Genomic DNA, 20,500 nt, shown 5'->3' with positions numbered 1-20,500 from the left:
GGAACGAGATTTTGCACCAATGATGCATCATTGTGTGGGGCCAAGCAGCATGATGTGATAACACATATGGCTGCTTTGGACAAAAAAATGTATTTGAAAAATGTGTAAGTATTATTTCAGACCTTTTTTTAGCTTATATAGGCTCTAAAACAAAGGAATTGCTGATATCTAGTGATGTCTCATTTTTAGAATAGATCATTTGATGGTAAAGGGTAAGAGATCTGGCGATGATTTTTGTCAAAGAGCCAAGTGTGGGTCACAAGTCATAGGTTCCTGACTGCTGCTCTAGAACCATCCTGAAAAAATACTTGATTTGCTTAACACGATTTTAACTAACGAAGTAAAATAAAATTGTCTTGATAGACAGCTTTGGAAAATTCTCTGTTTTCTCTGTTACCAAGTGACCGGACTGAGTCAGGGACTTTAGAAGCTTTGTTTAAACTGATAAAATAAATTCTTTGGCGTTTCTGACAGCAGAGACCGTATACACTCTGCATGTTCATAGACCTGACAATACTGGTTGCCAGTCACAGCAAGGTAACTTTTAAAGATGACCTAAAAAATAGCTAAAACTGGTGGAGCGGCTTCTTTGAGCTGTCAGTTAAAAAGGAAAATGGTGTAGCAGAGGAGATATCTGCCTCTCCTGTATTTATGCAGATGTTTTATGTGATAGTCAAGGCCAACAACAGGATGGTTCCCCTTTCAACAAGATGTTAATGTTTTGGACAAAGAAGAGTCAAATGTGATCTTTTATATGAAGACTAAAGCTGTGTGTTGGTATGCAGGGGTGAAGCTTGAAGGAAAAACATTGCGCTTATCTTGTATATATTAATGCTTATGTAACATTCTTGGTGTCTAAATCATGTTATTTCATAAGATTGCATCATCTCTTTAAGCTCTATCACCCATGCATAGCTGTGCAAAAATGCTAGATTTCTACGTGACCCTGAGATGCTTGAATATCTGCTATCAAGAATGATAAACTGGCTTCGAAAGTCACCAGTATTATGCAAATAATTGTACTTTTTTGTCTTCCCCCTTTGTATGCAATTTCCTTTAGTAAATCGTTATATGGTTTAAGTGTTGTAATGGAAATTACTAGTCAGAATTAGTCTATCAATGACAAATGATTATTGATTTAAGATATTCAAGCATTTATCATTCTAAATGAACCTTGTTTCTAAATCTTGTACATGTGGATGATGTCTATACTGTGTGAACAATAAGATATGCATGGCCTCTGACTGGTTTCATTTTCTGCCCTTATTGTGGGAGACTCACCAAGTGTAAAATGCATTTTAGAGTCAATTACAACTAAGATATGATTGCAATCAGTTGTTCCATCAACAGAGTATTTTATACAACAAATGAATGACGCTTATGTAGTTTTACATTTTGATTCAAAGTATTTGATGAAAATATATTAAGCTGTTTATTTGACTAAAATGCTCACACTTGGACTCCAAACGAAGGGATTCAGAGAAATGTCATGTGGATGTGCTTTTCTCATGATATGTGGAGGACATGTTACAATTGCTGTGACCATGTCAAGATACAATTTGATTATTTGATTGTATGTGTGTTCTGACCTTGTTCCTGAACTAACCACTTTTTAGCAGAACTCGTAAACCCAATGCTGTTTAATGAGGTGCTGTGTGACATTATTAGATTCATACACAGTCTATTTGGTTTATTCTATTTTAGACAGTTTTATCCACCTAAAAATTTATTCTGAAATATATTGTTTAGCACTATATAAAGATAATTTTTACACATCGAAAATTAATTAATTATCACATTTATTTATTTACACACAAAGCCTGATCCCTCATTCATAGATGGTGCTGTATTTCATTCCAACTCTTAAACTTAAACTGAAATTTCCTGAATGCAAAAGTTCAAAAGAACTTTACTACCAGACTTCCATCTCCAGAATCCATGAAGAGACACTGGTTTTATGACATCTTGCAAACTCTGTTCAAAGTTTGGGAAATGTTTGTTTTTAAATAAATGAATACTGTTTTTCAACAAAGGCACATTAAAATGATCAAAAATTTCCATTTCAAATAAATTCTGTATTCATCAAAGAATCCTGAAAAAATATGTATCATGATGTCCACAAAAATATTAAGTAGCACAAATGTTTTCAACTGTGACAATGCTGAGAAATGTTTCTTGAGCACCAAATCATGATTGGTCTGATTTGGTTATGGGACTGGAGTATGGCTGTTGAAAATGTATCTCTGCCATCGCTTTAACAAATTAGATTTATAATAAAATGTAAATTGACTAAAATTTAAATTGTAATAACGTTTCACAATATTACTGTTTTAACTGTATTTTTAATCAAATAAATGCAGCCTTGGTAAGCATAAGACATTTCTTTTGAAAACATTGAAAAACCACCCCAAACTTTTGAATAGTTGTATATAGGGAGATGAGCACAGGGATGTTTATTTATAATACTTTATATTATTATATTTTAGCAAATCAAATACATAAATAAATCAGAGGTATTAAATGAGGGTATAAGTTGTTTTCAGATAGTATGAAACATAGGCGCTTTCTGTGGGCAACGGTCTAACTGTCAGGAATAAAAATGATAATAAAAAAAATGGATTGTCAATGTACAGTAAGTGCAAATAGGTCACATTGGTGGCAGAGACACTAACGTTAGCTTCACCCACCAACATTTGACTGGGCTTGTCAACATTACAATCATAAGATTCAGTGGCGTAGATGATAAAGCATGTGTTACATTAATTTTAACTTTTTTTTTCTCCATTTTCAAATATCAAATCACATTATAAATGCTTTTCTATTTGATAAAGATTAAGGAAATAATCAAAAAGTTGAAAATAAAGTATCCGGAAGGGTTAGGGTAGGCTTTTGTCTCAATAAGGTGGCACCCATTTAATAATTTAAATGAAATCAATATATTTATTTGAAATAAATCAATAAGTTATTACTGCATACTGTTTTATAATGTATTACTATGCTGAGGTGCAGGTAATTAACCACTATTTGCAATAAGTAATTAGCAGAAAATCCTGCTATTTTAACACCGTATAAATAGAATTTATTTAATGGCACTTAGTGTAAATAGCATCTATTGCTAAGAAAATATGCTATTTTCACAGCGTAAATACCCCCCCCCCCCACAATGCATACAGCACCCCCAACCTAAAATATCTTCCCACACCCCTGGTACGAAACATGGTACTATTTTGGTATCTGATATTTTAACATGTATCATTTATCCTTCACAATTTGGTTACTAGTTGGTTAAATCCATGAAGTTGCTGTGATTCAAACTGTGGAGCATGACGAGCAATGCTGAAGTCATGGGTTTTAACTGACAAAATGCATTCCTTGAATGCAAGTTGTACCAAATGCCTAAATGAAGCTGTCAAACATCTTATTTATACATCATCTTAGTGTCTGGGAATGTTTTCTGTTCAGGGATTTTAAGATATCATATAGGAATATTCCCCATCTGACTTGGGCTGGAATGCAGCAAACACTTAGTCTGACCAGCAACTGACTAAGGAGTCATCCCACAACTAAAAATAAACCAAATTTGTGAGTTTGCTCTGACTACAGCCCATACCCACCCTCTGTCCATCAAACCCTACTCCTCAGCCCTAATCGAGGCTGATGGGAGCTAATAGTCCATCTTAACTATTCCTGGGGTGCTGGACTAACACTTGTGCTAGTTGGGAAGAACTCCATATCCCAAGATGGATCAAAAGTTAATTATTCCCTTCCGTGAGGTAGTGCTGAGATGTGTTGATGTTGAGGACATGCAGCAGACGGTGAGTTGTCCTCCTGACTAGTCTATGCTTTGTTCCTCCACTGTTATTTGCTTTTTGCTTTTATGGATGTGATGCTCAGAGGGCTTTAAAAAGGGACCGGCATCATATCTAGCATGCGTTTGTGTGTTCATGTATGTTTAAATACTGTATATGTTCCATTATTTCCTATTGTCTGTCATGCTATATATCTGTGCCATCAAACATACAGACTATTATTTGACTATGCTCATATTAATTTTTTTTTTTAAATATATATTAAGGGAGTCTATGCGCTATGATCCATTCCCCAAAAAATATTTAATAATATATAAAACATTATTTTAATATGCTTTATTATCTTAAAATTCATTTAATAGTGGTTTGAGTGACAAACATCAGCCATTTTTCATTGTTTTGAATCTATTCAATTTTAGTTTATTTTTTTTCCTGTCTTCATTTGGTCACAGCCACACATCTCATTGACCTTGCCTTACAGAACGAGCGTGCTAGCAGATGAAGAAGGCTTACACTGAGGGGCCATCTCAGCCGGCTCAGGGGGCCCCGGGGCCCTCCATAAAAGGGTGCTTGTGGGTTCCAACTGAGGCTAAAGGTGACAATTAACCCCAAAGATCACATGATCTGTAGATGAAGGAGAAAGCTTTATTACATGGTAGCTTCTAAAAAGTACTAATTTTGTGAAGAGATATTCTGTATATTTTGAGACGAAAAAATTGCATTTTTATAATTATTTGTAAATTAAAACTAAAACTAAAAAATGTGTCCATTTTAATTGATGCCACCAAATCAATTATAATAAAAAAAAATCTGGGAAATTGAACAGTGGATATTTCTGTGCAGAGATTATTGATGCATACTGCTGCCCTTGTGGGTCATACCTATTAAAAGCCACCAATAATTCTTGGGTTTTGGTTTCTAAAATGTCAGCTAGCATGGTTTCTTCAGTAAAGGAATATGATAGCCATTTAGAATAAAGCTTTCACCTTTAATAGAACCCCTTCCGTGAGTTGTTTAGCTTTCAGTGTTGTGGACTATTTGTATACCTTTTCATAGGGGTGCTCAAGCCTGGTGTCCCAATCCACTGTCTATCCATTGGTGGTTTTGTTCCTGAACATTTACAAGACTTTTTTGATGTTCTTGTTTGCACCAGTCCTTTGCATTGACATACATGTGATATAATCAGTACGGTTCTCTAAAGAGCCATTTTGACAGATATGACCTTTGTTTAGTTTTCCCCATGGATGGCATTTTGTGTAACCAGGGCTTGGGTTCCCGCAGAGTGATTTTTTTCATCCTTTGGGTGCTGTCTAATGTCCATTTACTATCTGCGCCCGCCCCTCACGTTACTGTGTCAATGTGATGCTCTTTAAACTGTAAAATCAATGCAATTTGGCATACATGTACATTTTTACCTGTATTTTTTCTCACAGGTTCCATTAGTTTGTCTGTCTTAAATTTAATGGGATTTAATGCCTCAGCCAAGAGCGACATGGAGAGACAATGTTAGAAGGGCAAGGGTAAGGTTCTTGCAGTATGTTGGGTTGTTTTTTTGATGCATCTACAGGGGTCACCTCTATCTTCTCAACCCCCACGTCCCCAAGGTCCCCTAACGTACTCTATCAGATGTGCGCTGTGTGCATCTCTGTCTTTTTTTTTTGTTTGAGCCTTATGCTTCTCTTTCTATCTGTCTCTTTCTTTCAACCACAAGTTTCTCAACAGGTGTAAGGAAGCTCACAAGGGTTGGTGATCTCCCAAAACGAACAGAGCACAAAATCTTGGGTTTATCCTGTAACCGATACTAAATATGAGTCTTTCTCTGTCTCTGTCTCATTCTTGGGGATATATACATGTATAAATGCAGTGTTATATATGTATATACCCATCCGAACTGTTGTGTATGTGTGTAAACCAACGTTCCAGCAGCTCTACAGGCCATCGCTTCCTCAAGAGCTTTCTCTCGTCTAACAGTATGGACCCTTTTTTGCTTCTCTGTTTCTGTGTAGGTGTCTATAATCAGCCTTATAGCTAATGCACTGGGCTACTCCGAACTAGGGCCCATTAAATCTCTCAGGACACTAAGGGCCCTGAGACCCCTCAGAGCATTGTCACGTTTTGAAGGGATGAGGGTAAGATACAAAGCTAAAGAGCTGATCTCTCTGCATGCCCATTCAGCAGTTAAAGCATGCTAGAACTGATCGAGGAAAAAACAACAACAACAAAGCCCAACCGAAACCCTACCTGGGTTTTTTTTTTCAAGACAGATGCCAATGAAAAGGACTCACCTTTTCATGCACACCTCTTCTGTACCACATTAATGATCCAGTCATGATGCAGCTGAGATAACTTGAAAAATAGGATGTGAAAAGCTTCCCTGATTTAACTGAAATCAGGTGTATGATTGACTCCCAGTTAAGTCATTGTCAGACGTATCAAAGCTGCCTCATTACAAATGATATTTCCAATTGGCCCTGGAGGACAAAAACAGCATGAACAATTATTTACAAAACCAAACACAACACCATTCAAATCCTTTCTCATTTCACAAAGCGTTTGATCTGCAATTGGCTGTTTCTTTGGCCTGACTCTCAACTTCTGCTTTGGATGGAGAGCCCCTTCCTTCCATCTCTCCTCTGTTACACTGACCCTGTCTCTCAGAGAACAACCAGCAGCACAGAACACTTTACCACTGAGGTCCCCACTTCACCAGTACTACAGCACACTAGATATTCTCTTGATGACTCAGAGCACATTTAATATAATTTACTCTTTGCTAAGCTCCACGCCCCTTGGTAACTGTTACTCACTCTCTGTGAGTGTTGTTAAAATGTAAAAAGTTTCTAAGGAAATTACATTATGCAATACTGCGATTAAGAGGTTGAATCAAGGAAAGCTCTAAAATGCATCAAATACTGTACTATGAATTAATATGTAAATTAATTACAATTCAGATTGTCCATATTTAAGTTAAAGTTTTTTTGGGTGGGGATATAACATCTTATAATGATCATAAAGATTGGGAAACACTGCATGTATGTCATCAAGCAAAATTATTTTACCATTTTGTATCCACCTTATTTTTCCCTTGTGTGGATGTGGCCATTTGTAAAATTGTATGTGTCTGGCTTCCACTGTCATCCGCTTCCAGCTATTTTAGCTGTATGAAACAGCTTGTTTTGCTGCTTGATATTGCAAACTGGTGTCTTACCATATTATTTTAATGTAATTTCTTAATTAAGAACACACTGGTATGTAGTGAAAACCGTTTTATCATGTACTGCACTTTGTTTTTCTTCTCGTTATTTCCCTACAGCAGCTAATGAACCAGAAGTCTCGCTCATTCACAGAAAATGACTTCTGCATTGAAAAATAAGGTGGATACACTAAACTGTAGGTTCAGTTAGATTTTCATTTAATTTTAATTCATATTTTAATTCATTAAGGATGCAACAAATTACTCAACAGTGAAAGTTAAGACATTTATAATGTTAATAAAATTAAATGCTGCTTTATTGATGATAAGAAATGTATCTTAAGCCCCAAATCAGCATGCGACACTGAAAACCAAAGATTACGATTTTTAAATTGTAATAATATTTCACAATATTACTATTTTTGCTGTATTTTGTCAAGATAAATGCAGCTTTGGTGGAAAAATTTGACTTTTCTCAAAAACATTACAGAATTTTCCCAAGCCCAAACTTATGAATAGTAGTATAAAATCTTTAGAATTCCATTTAAAACTATCTGAAGATGCATATGTACAACTGACTAAGATGGATACAGCAAGAATTACTAAGGTATAATAGGTCAGTGATGTTTTAAGGCTTAGCAAAGAGTCAATTGGTCAAGGTAAAAGAAATGGGCTAGTTTACTTTAGGCAGAGAGCAAAAATATGTGCAGTTTCACAGTTTTTCTTCAGTGCTGATTGTTTGAACACATGCAGGCCATCCTAACAAATTTGGCAAAGATAGGTACTTTATCCCATTGATGGATGTGAACCGTTGCACCTGGTTGTTGTCAGTCTTTCTTCTCTTACCTGTGGACTTGGTTTCCTTGAGCTGTATCCTCTCAACCCCCCCTCACCTCCTCCCTCCCTCCCTCCCTCCCTTCCTCCATTTCACACTGTTCACTTCAGCCCATTTGGCCCCGCGCTGCCCAGCCCAGAGCAGCGTCGAGGAACCAAGCCGCTGGAGGCTCACGTCACCCCTCTGTGCTTACCGAGGATCTGCACATGGAACTGTAAAAAAAGAAACCTTGGGAGTGAGAGGGAGATATTTGCTAAGCTTCTGTATAGCTCTCTATTTTCCAACTGCCTTCCAAGCCTTTAGCAATGTGTAATGGATGACATCTTTTAGATTTGATTAGTTAGGACATTTATAATCGTTACTAGTCAGTGGTTAACAAGCAGTCAACACAGAAGCTTAGGAAATGTGCGAGACCACGGAAGTGAGAGGTTTGTGTTAGTTTTACTTCCAAACAGAAAAGGTATCAGAGTAAAGAGATCTGTGATCTCACTGCTGTTATGACTAAAGGTATGGCTGGACCCAAAAATGACAGATAAGGTTTCTCAGTTATCGAATTTAAAGTTTTATTTGATGTTATGTTTGCCTTTATGTATACATCTGCTAACAGGGCTCCAGGTTTCAAATAAATGGTTGCAAATGTGATTTTCAAAACACGACCACTAATGTAAAATCTAGTCACCACTGGTGATAGTCAAAGCACCTTGGTGTCCATATACAGTTTGTCAGCTATAATGGGTAAAGAACATAGTGTCAGCCATGTTCTTGCTTTGAGTAAATTTTTCCAGAAACGATTGTGCTTGAGTTAGTTGTTTAAAGAAGACTCGCTCAGTCAGTGAAATATTCATGCAATGAGTTCCCTTGGTGAATAACATTATATTTAGATCAGATTGTAAATGGACCAGGATATGTTACTTGCATTAATTATTATTTATTAATAATTAATGCAAGTATTAATAATTAATGCAAGTATTAATAATTAAATTATTATTAATTACCATTTTTATTATTATTATTATTATTTTGTTTGTAATTTATAGATCATAGTCAAAATATTTTGGCTCCTAAATGTTTCATTTTAAGAGCCAGTGGCTCGTTAGTCATTTGTATTTTATTCTGGAGCCTTGTTGTACTATTTTATGGCAGTTTATTTCTAATTGTTTTTTTTTGTTTTTTTTGTCTTCTGTATTTCTTTTGTCTCTTAATATTTTAAGTATTGTGCGTATATTAAACTGTCATTTTTGGGTGAATCGAAATGATGTTTTCCTAGATATGTTCTATTTGTTGTATCTAATTGGATTCATGAGGGTGTATGAAATCCATTTTATGTAACCTTTAGAAGCATATATAAGTAAAATAAGTACAGAGGGAACAATGAGTTCTTACCCTAGTGAATAATCAATGTTCCTAAACTGATATGCTGTTTTGTTTGAAATTAGAGTTAAAAATGAATAAATGACTTGATAAGGAGACGCAACAGTTGAGAGATAAAACCTGTGGTTTGTTTGCGATTTTTGATAACCGATTCTCTGACCAAATACAAACACACTAAATATAGGAATTAGTTTCCGACTGATGTATTGTCTTGATTATCTAAAATTTTAGTTACCTAATTCAATTATTAGTTTTTCTATACCCCAAATCATTTATCGAACGCCAGCCAGCTTTGAAATGGCAGAAACCGCTCCACACTGCTGCCTCTCCTGTCCATTTATTTATTGATTTTAACGGTTCTTGAGATTGCACAAAGATGTCATGTAACACGCATGTCCTGTTCAATTGGAAATGCACATTATGCACTTTTGAAAGCCATTTTCCCTCACTTTGATATCTGTGTCGATTCTCAGAAAAATATTTTATGTCTATGTGACATTTGAATATATAGGCTCTGTTGAAAGATGGACAGTAATTCTCTTAACAAGTGCTTTTTCCTGGGGGTCTTTCAATCTCCAGCACTCATAATCTTTGTGTATTTCTGTATTTCTCATTTTGAAAATGTAAAACAAATCAGCACTCAAAAACATCTGCACTTGCTGAGAGAATCCTGCCATCCTCTGTGCCTCTGTGTGTTCAAGGGGGGAATATGGCTCCACTTTTCAGTATGTGAGAGATCTGCATGCTCAGCTGCCTGCCTGAGAGCTGCGGCTCGGCTGCCTAACACAGTTAGTGAGCGTCTCCTGGCACGCTCTGCTCATCGCTAATCATTGATGGATGATGTCCTGACTGGGACAGTGGGGGAGGGGAAGGATATGGAGACAAATGGGTTGTGGGAAGGATGGGATGATGTGTAACAGGTTTTAAGTTACTTAAGCTTGCCACGGCAATGTTAAAGTAGTTGCGTGGTGGGTTGTAGTGTTAAGGATGCAACTGTTTGCTTTGGGGATGTAGAAGTTGTGTGTGTGTGTGGCATATTTGTATGAAAAATCATAGGTCACATAACAGTGGCAACATGGTAGATGTAGTATGTATTGTATTCATACTACATGCCTACATACTTAACATAAACTGATTAGCATACTGTTAATGAAGTACCTTCTGTAGGTTCTTCATCGAATGCAGTGTGTAATCTTTCCACATGCAGTGCTGGGATAATCCAAAGAAGCACTTATTTAGGACTCTAATTTTGGGGATTCAAAGGATTTTCTGGCTTTGAAACTAGCATAGACAAGTAAAAGTATTTACATTTTTAAAAGTCATAGGGCCACCCAAGGAAAAGAAAAATTGTGCTGACAGCATAACCAGTAAAAAAATATTTCCCAAACCTCACGTATATGTATATTCTGAATTCAACCAGTACTATACTAATGAATTCATACTTATGCAAATAAATAAGTAATCAATTTACAAATCCCACTAAGTTAATTGCTAACACTTGGTAGCTTTTTATGGAGTAACACAATATTTTAATGCATATCTTTTAAAAGTAACTTTCCCTGACACTGTAAGTTGTCATATAAGAACCGCTGTTTTAAGTATAACAGTTCTTGAACAACTAGAAGAGACTATATGCAGGGGTGCAAATCAGTAATCTTTGGTTGCTAGTTTTGTCAGAAAGCACACTGATGTCATCATCTTACATTAAAACTGTCATCTATAGGAAAACAAACAAAAATATAAAATGTAGAATTATAGTAGTAGGAACCTTGGAAACATTTTAAACAGAGCTGAAGACATAGGTGGAGGGTGAACCAACTCCGGGATAAGGCTAAAAGCAGCCAAATGTATTAAACATCATAAACCCATCTTTTTAGGCAAGAACCAGACAATAAAACATGTTTAATTGTATTTAACGTGATTACAATTTAGTAAAAACTTTAGAAATTGATAATTATATAATATTTCCTTTCCACGGCTATTCAAACAGCGAATAAATTATACAGGCTATAGAAAGTGACATTATCACTAACTTTGATCTATCACGAGTTTAAGTACTCTCAAAAAAAACAAAACTACCATTTATAATCACTGAAGCTGTAGCTATACACTGCGAAATTAATCTCTTACTTTCATTGTACGTACAATTACGCTTTGTTGTTTATGATGAGAATTTGCAATAGTCCAGAATTCACTCAGACAACATGCACGCACTCATCAAAACAGTCTAGTTTCAGTGATGTCTGACTACACAATTGACACGGTTTATTAATTTTCACTTTGTTAGCAACGGACGTAATATATTTTATTTGTTTGTACAGGGACATTTTTTTGTCCAATTTAGAGCCATTTTTGCCCCAAATCCCCATGGCTAGGACTGTAGGACACTCTCCGCCTATGACTGAAACAAAATAAAGACAGTGTAGATGATAAGCTTTATAGCAATTTTCTTGGATGGCCATGTGACTGAAACATGAATCAAAGATATTTTATAATTTGCTAATATTGGACACTGAGCAATGTTCATAGTGTCATTCCTTTTCTTATGCCATACAAATATGCAGCCACAAATGTGAGAGTGTTTAAATGTGTTTCTGTTTAAGGATTTGCTGGGCCATTTCGGGTCTCTTACACTGTACTGTCTTGTCTGTCCTACTCTGGTCTAGGTGGTAGTCAACGCCTTGGTGGGTGCCATCCCTTCCATTATGAATGTCTTGCTGGTTTGCCTCATCTTTTGGCTGATTTTCAGTATCATGGGTGTCAACCTGTTTGCGGGAAAGTATTACTACTGCTACAATATGACTGAAAAGGCATTGTTCGAAATTGATGTAGTCAACAACAAATCAGAGTGCCAAGCATTGATAGATCAGAACTTCACTGAGGTGCGCTGGAGAAACGTCAAAATCAACTTTGACAATGTGGGTGCTGGTTACTTGGCTCTACTGCAAGTGGTAAGTGTAGCTGCCTGCTTTTAGTTTCTAGTAGGATGTTTTTTGGCTGAAGAAATATGTTAAACACTGATATTAACTTTCTCTTTATGCTGCTTAGGCAACATTTAAAGGATGGATGGACATCATGTATGCAGCAATTGATTCACGAAAGGTGAGATATTTGTGCAATCTTACTTGCCACCTGAGTCAAAGTTCCCGTTTAAACTTTTTTTCTCTCCTCAGGTGGGAGACCAACCAAAGTATGAGGACAACATCTACATGTATATCTACTTTGTTATCTTCATAATATTTGGCTCTTTCTTCACACTCAACCTCTTCATTGGTGTCATCATTGATAACTTCAACCAGCAGAAGAAAAAGATAAGTCTCTACTTTTTCTCTTCACTTTCAATTATTTGTTCTTTTGCATTTAAACAAGTGATTTTCACAGCATATTTGGACTTAAGTGGAGCAGATTTTAACCGAATATTGTTTATGACTATACTTTGGAGGTCAGGATATCTTCATGACAGAGGAACAAAAGAAGTACTACAATGCTATGAAGAAGCTTGGCTCAAAGAAACCTCAGAAACCCATACCCAGACCACAGGTACAACACTGATGAAAAGTGTGATATTTCACTCATTGAATTGACTTGAATAGAGTCCTAATCTCAAATCTATTCTGATTTCTCCTCTTCTTTAGAACAAGCTCCAGGGCATGGTGTTTGACTTTGTGACACAGCAGGTCTTTGATATCTCCATCATGATCCTCATCTGTTTGAACATGGTCACCATGATGGTTGAGACAGACGATCAGTCAAAGGAGACTGAAAACATTCTGTATTGGGTTAACTTCATCTTTATCGTGGCCTTCACCTCCGAGTTTGTCCTGAAGCTCTTTGCACTGCGTCATTACTACTTCACCAATGGCTGGAACGTCTTTGACTGTGTTGTGGTCATTCTCTCTATTGTGGGTAAGTAAACAGTGTTTGACTTAAAACTCCCAATTTTTTTTTTCATTTAGGTTTGGAAATACAGGAGCGTATGTTTGGCTCATTTGTCCTCTTCTTCTCCTTGCTTTCTATCCCCCAAACCACAGGTATGTTTCTGGCTGACCTGATCGAGAAGTACTTTGTGTCACCAACTTTGTTCAGGGTTATCCGTCTGGCTCGAATCGGACGTATCTTGCGTCTGATCAAAGGAGCAAAGGGCATTCGGACTTTACTGTTTGCACTGATGATGTCACTACCAGCCCTGTTTAATATCGGCCTTCTGCTGTTTTTGGTCATGTTCATCTTTTCTATCTTTGGCATGTCAAACTTTGCCTACGTAAAGCGGGAGTCTGGCATAGATGACTTGTATAATTTTGAAACATTTGGGAATAGCATGATCTGCCTGTTCATGATAACCACCTCAGCAGGGTGGGATGGCCTTCTTGCTCCCATTCTCAACTACCCACCTGATTGTGACCCAAATAAGGAGAATCCAGGTACCACAGTGAAAGGAGACTGCGGAAACCCTTCAGTGGGCATCTTCTTTTTCGTCATGTACATTATTGTCTCGTTCCTTATCGTGGTTAACATGTATATCGCCATCATTCTGGAGAACTTCAGCGTCGCCACAGAGGAAAGCGCTGATCCACTTTGCGAGGATGACTTTGAGTCCTTTTACGAAATCTGGGAAAAGTTTGACCCCACTGCTTCCCAGTTTATCACCTTTGCCAAGCTGGGTGACTTTGCTGATACTCTGGAGTACCCACTGCGCGTTCCCAAGCCCAACACTATAGAGCTGATCGCCATGGACCTGCCCATGGTGAGCGGCGACCGTATTCACTGCCTAGATATCCTGTTTGCCTTCACCAAACGCGTGTTGGGTGACAGCGGTGACCTGGACATGATGCGGCAACAAATGGAGGAACGATTCATTGCTGCCAATCCTTCCAAAGTGTCTTTTGAGCCCATCACCACCACTATGCGCCGAAAGCAGGAGCACATGTCTGCCGCGGTCATCCAACGTTCATACCGTGCTTATCTTATTCGGAGAGGCTTCATCTGCAAGTGCTTGCTCAGCAGCAGCAGGCTGGAGAATGGCGGGACCAATCAGGACAAGAAGGAGGGCACGCCTTCTACTGCCTCGCTGCCTTCTTACGACAGCGTGACCAAACCCGAGAAGGAGAACCAGGAGGAGAGCGACAGCAATGGCCAAGAGGGCACAAACCAAAAAGAGGTCGAGGAATCCAAGTGTTAAGAATGACGGAGACTGAACTAGTGATTCGAGACTGAAACTATCTATTCCAACAAATGTATAGAAAATCATTTGTAACAAAAAACACAGAAATCTTGGGAGAACAAGGTTGTTTACAGACAACAAATGCACCAGGAAAGCAGCTCAGTTTTTTATAGATTTAATGATGACCAAACCAACCTATGAGCTTACTGTCTTAACATTTGTGCTCAGTGACCAATACTTTACTGTTCCAACTGCAGCTGAAAGGCACTTAAAAGGAGAAACAAAATAATGACCTATGGCAGACATCTTTGACCACCTGCCAAAGGACAAAGCAGTACAAAGCAAGCTCATAAGATGGATTCCTTTGCACCAAAACACGTGGAGTTCTGCTATGGACTGCTTTGAACCTCCCTTTTTTAAACACTACACTGCCAAAATCCCACTGAAACCTCCCACTCATCCCGTGGATTCTGGGATGTTGTATTTTAACCATAGGAGAACCAGTAATAACGACGTTAACTCAATCATGTGGAGTGTCCGTGTTTAAAAAAAAAAGAAAGAAACACGGACACATTATGCAAGGGTTTTCAGTTGTTGTGATGGATATCTCACCTTATTTGACCCACAAAAAGTAGGGGGAAAAGCTCAGTCCATGCCATTCATCTCATCATCATCTCTTTGTTATACTTACAGAAAAAAAAGTTTTATACATGGGCTTTCAAATCGATATAGGGTTGGGGAATTTTTCAGGGTTTTGACTTGGGCTGAAAGGGACTTACTCAGACTGAGTTCCTGGTAAATAAATAAATAATTGTGCTCGTTCAATGCATATAAATGACTTGCATGGTGGCATGTTTAGATCAGGAATCATGCATGTACAGTATTGTTCAAAATAATAGCAGTACAATGTGACTAACCAGAATAATCAAGGTTTTTAGTATATTTTTTATTGCTACATGGCAAACAAGTTACCAGTAGGTTCAGTAGATTGTCAGAAAACAAACAAGACCCAGCATTCATGATATGCACGCTCTTAAGGCTGTGCAATTGGGCAATTAGTTGAAAGGGGTGTGTTCAAAAAAATAGCAGTGTCTACCTTTGACTGTACAAACTCAAAACTATTTTGTACAAACATTTTTTTTTTTCTGGGATTTAGCAATCCTGTGAATCACTAAACTAATATTTAGTTGTATGACCACAGTTTTTTAAAACTACTTGACATCTGTGTGGCATGGAGTCAACCAACTTGTGGCACCTCTCAGCTGTTATTCCACTCCATGATTCTTTAACAACATTCCACAATTCATTCACATTTCTTGGTTTTGCTTCAGAAACAGCATTTTTGATATCACCCCACAAGTTCTCAATTGGATTAAGGTCTGGAGATTGGGCTGGCCACTCCATAACATTAATTTTGTTGGTTTGGAACCAAGACTTTGCCCGTTTACTAGTGTGTTTTGGGTCATTGTCTTGTTGAAACAACCATTTCAAGGGCATGTCCTCTTCAGCATAGGGCAACATGACCTCTTCAAGTATTTTAACATATGCAAACTGATCCATGATCCCTGGTATGCGATAAATAGGCCCAACACCATAGTAGGAGAAACATGCCCATATCATGATGCTTGCACCTCCATGCTTCACTGTCTTCACTGTGTACTGTGGCTTGAATTCAGAGTTTGGGGGTCGTCTCACAAACTGCCTGTGGCCCTTGGACCCAAAAAGAACAATTTTACTCTCATCAGTCCACAAAATGTTCCTCCATTTCTCTTTAGGCCAGTTGATGTGTTCTTTGGCAAATTGTAACCTCTTCTGCACATGCCTTTTTTTTAACAGAGGGACTTTGCGGGGGATTCTTGAAAATAGATTAGCTTCACACAGACGTCTTCTAACTGTCACAGTACTTACAGGTAACTCCAGACTGTCTTTGATCATCCTGGAGGTGATCATTGGCTGAGCCTTTGCCATTCTGGTTATTCTTCTATCAATTTTGATGGTTGTCTTCCGTTTTCTTCCACGTCTCTCTGGTTTTGCTCTCCATTTTAAGGCATTGGAGATCATTTTAGCTGAACAGCCTATCATTTTTTGCACCTCTTTATAGGTTTTCCCCTCTCTAATCAACTTTTTAATCAAAGTACGCTGTTCTTCTGAACAATGTCTTGAACGACCCATTTTCCTCAGCTTTCAAATGCATGTTCAACAAGTGTTGGCTTCATCCTTAAATAGGGGCCACCTGATTCACACCTGTTTCTTCACAAAATTGATGACCTCAGTGATTGAATGCCACACTGCTATTTTTTTGAACAGACCCCTTTCAACTAATTCAACTAATTGCCCAATTGCACAGCCTTAAGAGCGTGCATATCATGAATGCTGGGTCTCATTTGTTTTCTGAGAATCTACTGAACCTACTGGTAACTTGTTTGCCACGTAACAACAAAAAAATATACGAAAAACCTTGATTATTCTGGTTAGTCACATTGTACTGCTATTATTTTGAACAATACTGTATAATCATAGTCCACTTGGCACTGCTACTCAAACCACATCAGTGGCTTGACCATACATTCGACACTGTCCACTAGTTATCAAATTAAATAGATATAGCTGGGAAATGATTGGTCAATAGCAACATATTTAACTACTGGCTATGGCAAGTATATGTATACTTACCCTTCGTATGGGTTGCTTCCTGATTAACCGACTCTCACACCATGCGTCATGTGTGTATTTTAAGGTGGTCGATCAAAGCTGTTCCTTCGTTTGGATATACAATATGGCAACTGCACATCTGCACACACATAGAGGTGTTTCACTGCCCTGGACCTAAGGAGAATTTGGGATGACCATTTGGAGAAACAGTATCACTTGAATCAAATCTTGGGTTCATAAACCTTTGATTTGTTTTTTACACCAGCAATATGATTCAACTGCCCCTTGATGTGCAGCTGAGGCTCTGGTAGAGCCTTCAATAGATCTTCAAAAGGTACAGCCACCATGCCATTTAAACCCTTACAATGCTTTGATGGGATACCATCTCTTCGATTTTCCTGGAGTACTTGTCTTCATGTCAGCACATCCTCATGTTTACCATGAAAAGAGGTTGTCAGTTGTGTTAGCATCTTGTTTTGTCTGAAAGATGTTGGAGAAAGCACTCGAGTAGCCATTTTGAATGCATCTCGTAGACCTTTATTAGCCTTCTCCCTGTTGAATGAAAAAAATTATTGATGTATATTTGTAACAGCTTGGATTATACACGTAAACTGGCCTTAAACAGCAGGAAAACAAGGAAGGTGGCACTTTTAGAATGAAGTGGTGGGTACTTTTTGCTTGACAGCATGTAGGTTATTTTAGCCAGTGTTGGTGATACTACAGATTGGCTTGTTGCTACCTCTTGAGCAAACTGCCATTCCTTCTTGCTCTGGGTGCAATAGAAATTGTTTGAATTTGCAACAGTAATTCCTTTGTTTACAATATTTTAGTAATGTTTCATTACCTCTCCTATTTGATAAGGATGAACACTTATTCTGGTGTTACGGTGGATCATAGATAACGTAATACAATGCTAATACATAGGAACAGGATTATGAAATCATAGGACATCTCCAATCGCTGCGTCAGCAGGCACAGGACACCAGAGAGTCCGGGAGAGCACACTAGTTTACAAACCCACTTCCTCTACTTCTCAGACCTGTAGGTCTGTTTACTGCCTGAGATCTGTAAATCAGTGTGGGTGCTGTGGACTTGAACCAAATGAAGCCTGGTGAATCACTTAGACTACCGTGTAGTTTTCCCCCCAACTCCCATTTTAGTTCAGATGTGAAATGAAAAATCACTCTCACTGACTGTATGACAAGTTAATGTATCATTCATGTACAGGAAAGGGTCATGATGTACATGGCACAATTGCTGAAAAGAATTAACTTTTTAAGGAAAACTATGAGCATTGTAATATATTAATTTATTTTAAATGGCATGCTTTGTTGTGGGTTTTGTAAATACAGAATTTTAAAGAAATACTGCTATTAATCTAATAATAAATTATAACAATGATATAGAATGGCTTCCAGCTGATGCCCTTGTCACATATTAATTTTATTTTTCTCACTTTTATTAAAGGGAATTAAATAATATAATGTATCAATAATATTATACAAAGAATATATACGTGTATGTGAGTGTGTGTGTGTGTGTGTGTCTATATATATATATAATATATATATAATATGAAAGGATATACAAATGAGCACTGTAATATTTAATGCAATATGTCCAGTTGATGTCCCAAAAAATTATGTTGGGGATGAACACATGCACGGTTGTTATCAGCGCTGCTAGGATATTTAAATCTTATACTGTACAATGAGAGGGTTATGCATATATAGACATCCGCCATCCTGTCTATGGACATTGTGTGGTCACCCACCTGAGCCTGAAAGTCTAAAACAGTTCATGTATTGTACTCTAAAGGCCTCCCCAAACACTTCAGTGCCGTTACTTGCGGGCCTGAACAACAGTTTTGTATGCATTTTGTATCTGGGTTTTATGTGTTCAGTGGTCTGTTTCTAGTGCTACTTCACTAATTGTTGTGTGCCTTTTACTGCATTTTCTCCATGTTCCTTCATTTTCTGAATTGCATTTCACTGCAATTTTGGAGGATGGTGCCATATTTAACATTTAGTTGATGATGGGGTAAAGACATGAAAATTGTAAATGGAGCACAATGCAAATCAGGGACTGTAGTCTGAACAAGGAGTCTGGTGTACTGCTAATGGGACACTGAAACCAAGAAAACAAGTCCACTTCTTCCAGATTCAATGTTTTGAAATCTTCTGATGTTCTGTTTTCTGTATTTTGTGTATCATCCACTTGGCTTGTAAAAAAAAAAAAAAAAGAAAAAAATACAGCTTGCCTTCAGACTTGTGTTTTTTTCCATCTTTGAAACTCACTTTTGTATTGATATTCAGTTACTGGACTTCCATTTTTAGCATGACTAAAATGCTTTCCATTTTGTGAAAAGATTTCAAAAGTGCTTTTCAAACTGTTGTTTTGTTTGACACAGTGTTGTAGGACGACATATAATGGTGTGTATGGCACAACCACAGGAACTCTTAGTAAGAATATATAAAAGATTGTCTTCATTTGAGCACGAAACTTTTTATTAACAATAAAGCAGCCTTCCAGTGGCACAGAGTCGTCACTGATTTTGTTGACCATGAATGAGAAGCCACAGACACCTGACATCAAGAAATTAGTATTTAATCTGCTACTCTCGTAACTGCCCCCCACCCCCAGAAACCTATTAAGACCTTTCACATTTTATTTACTTTAATTCTCTACTCTTAAAGTTATAGTTCACCCAAAAAGGGGTAAAAAAAAAAAAAAATAGGTCATTATTTAATCCTTGTTCCAACTGTTCCAATCCTGTATGCATTTCTTTCTTCAGTGGAACACAATAAAAACAATTTCAACTGTTTTGCCCAACTGAATTAACAGGGTCCAAAAACCAAGTTGGACCCCATCAACATCTATAATACATGGACAAAAAACACTTTCAACAGTTCAGCAGAAGAAAGTAAGTAATCTCAAACACTTAATTTTGTGGTCTTGTCTTTGATAGTTTGACAGTATGAGAAACTTTCTAATGATTCTCGGGGTGAGATGGGATCTGCGCGAATCCCATGAACTTTTAAATGAGAGTCACTGCAGACTGTGGCAAGAAATACTCCTCTGTTCATCTAGTAAGTTATGGTTTAGCAAAGAGATCAATAGAAAGCGATTAGCTGTGAGCTTAAGTATTAATGACACTCATCTGACATGCCTAACCTCAGGGGGATGCATCCTGACCACTAGCTTTTGGTTGAATGGATTTGCACCATTACCAGTGTAGCATTGCTTAAAGGATTATCATTTACTTGCCCTCATTGTTACTTTCTTCTGTGTAAACATGAAAGCAGACAAATTTGAATAATGCATTTCATTCTTTTCCTTAAAACGACAATAAATGGGGACTGAAGCTTTAATGCTTACAAAAACAAATGTGGTCCATGTGACTTGTGCATTATATACTATAGTCATCTGAAACACATAAGAGCTTTGAGTGAGAAACAGTGACATTTCTTACTGTCAGT

At 37.4% G+C, this 20,500-nt stretch overlaps 1 protein-coding gene across 1 annotated transcript in view; it reads left to right on the top strand.

The window, feature by feature from the left end:
* The window catches only part of LOC128011894 (sodium channel protein type 8 subunit alpha-like), a 54,035-nt gene extending 34,477 nt beyond the window's left edge, over positions 1 to 19,558 (top strand). The window contains exons 21-27 of the mRNA XM_052594673.1: positions 5,816 to 5,938; positions 11,875 to 12,159; positions 12,257 to 12,310; positions 12,382 to 12,519; positions 12,644 to 12,748; positions 12,844 to 13,114; positions 13,240 to 19,558. Of these exons, the coding sequence (XP_052450633.1) occupies positions 5,816 to 5,938; positions 11,875 to 12,159; positions 12,257 to 12,310; positions 12,382 to 12,519; positions 12,644 to 12,748; positions 12,844 to 13,114; positions 13,240 to 14,387 (2,124 nt within the window). The 3' untranslated portion in view covers positions 14,388 to 19,558. The remainder of the gene's footprint in view (positions 1 to 5,815; positions 5,939 to 11,874; positions 12,160 to 12,256; positions 12,311 to 12,381; positions 12,520 to 12,643; positions 12,749 to 12,843; positions 13,115 to 13,239) is intronic.
* Positions 19,559 to 20,500: the final 942 nt, after the last annotated feature.

The sequence above is a fragment of the Carassius gibelio genome, chromosome B23, assembly GCF_023724105.1.
Source record: "Carassius gibelio isolate Cgi1373 ecotype wild population from Czech Republic chromosome B23, carGib1.2-hapl.c, whole genome shotgun sequence".
Taxonomy (NCBI): Eukaryota; Metazoa; Chordata; class Actinopteri; order Cypriniformes; family Cyprinidae; genus Carassius; species Carassius gibelio.
The sequence above is the reverse complement of the archived record's forward strand: the minus strand, read 5'-3'. Positions and strand labels throughout refer to the sequence as shown.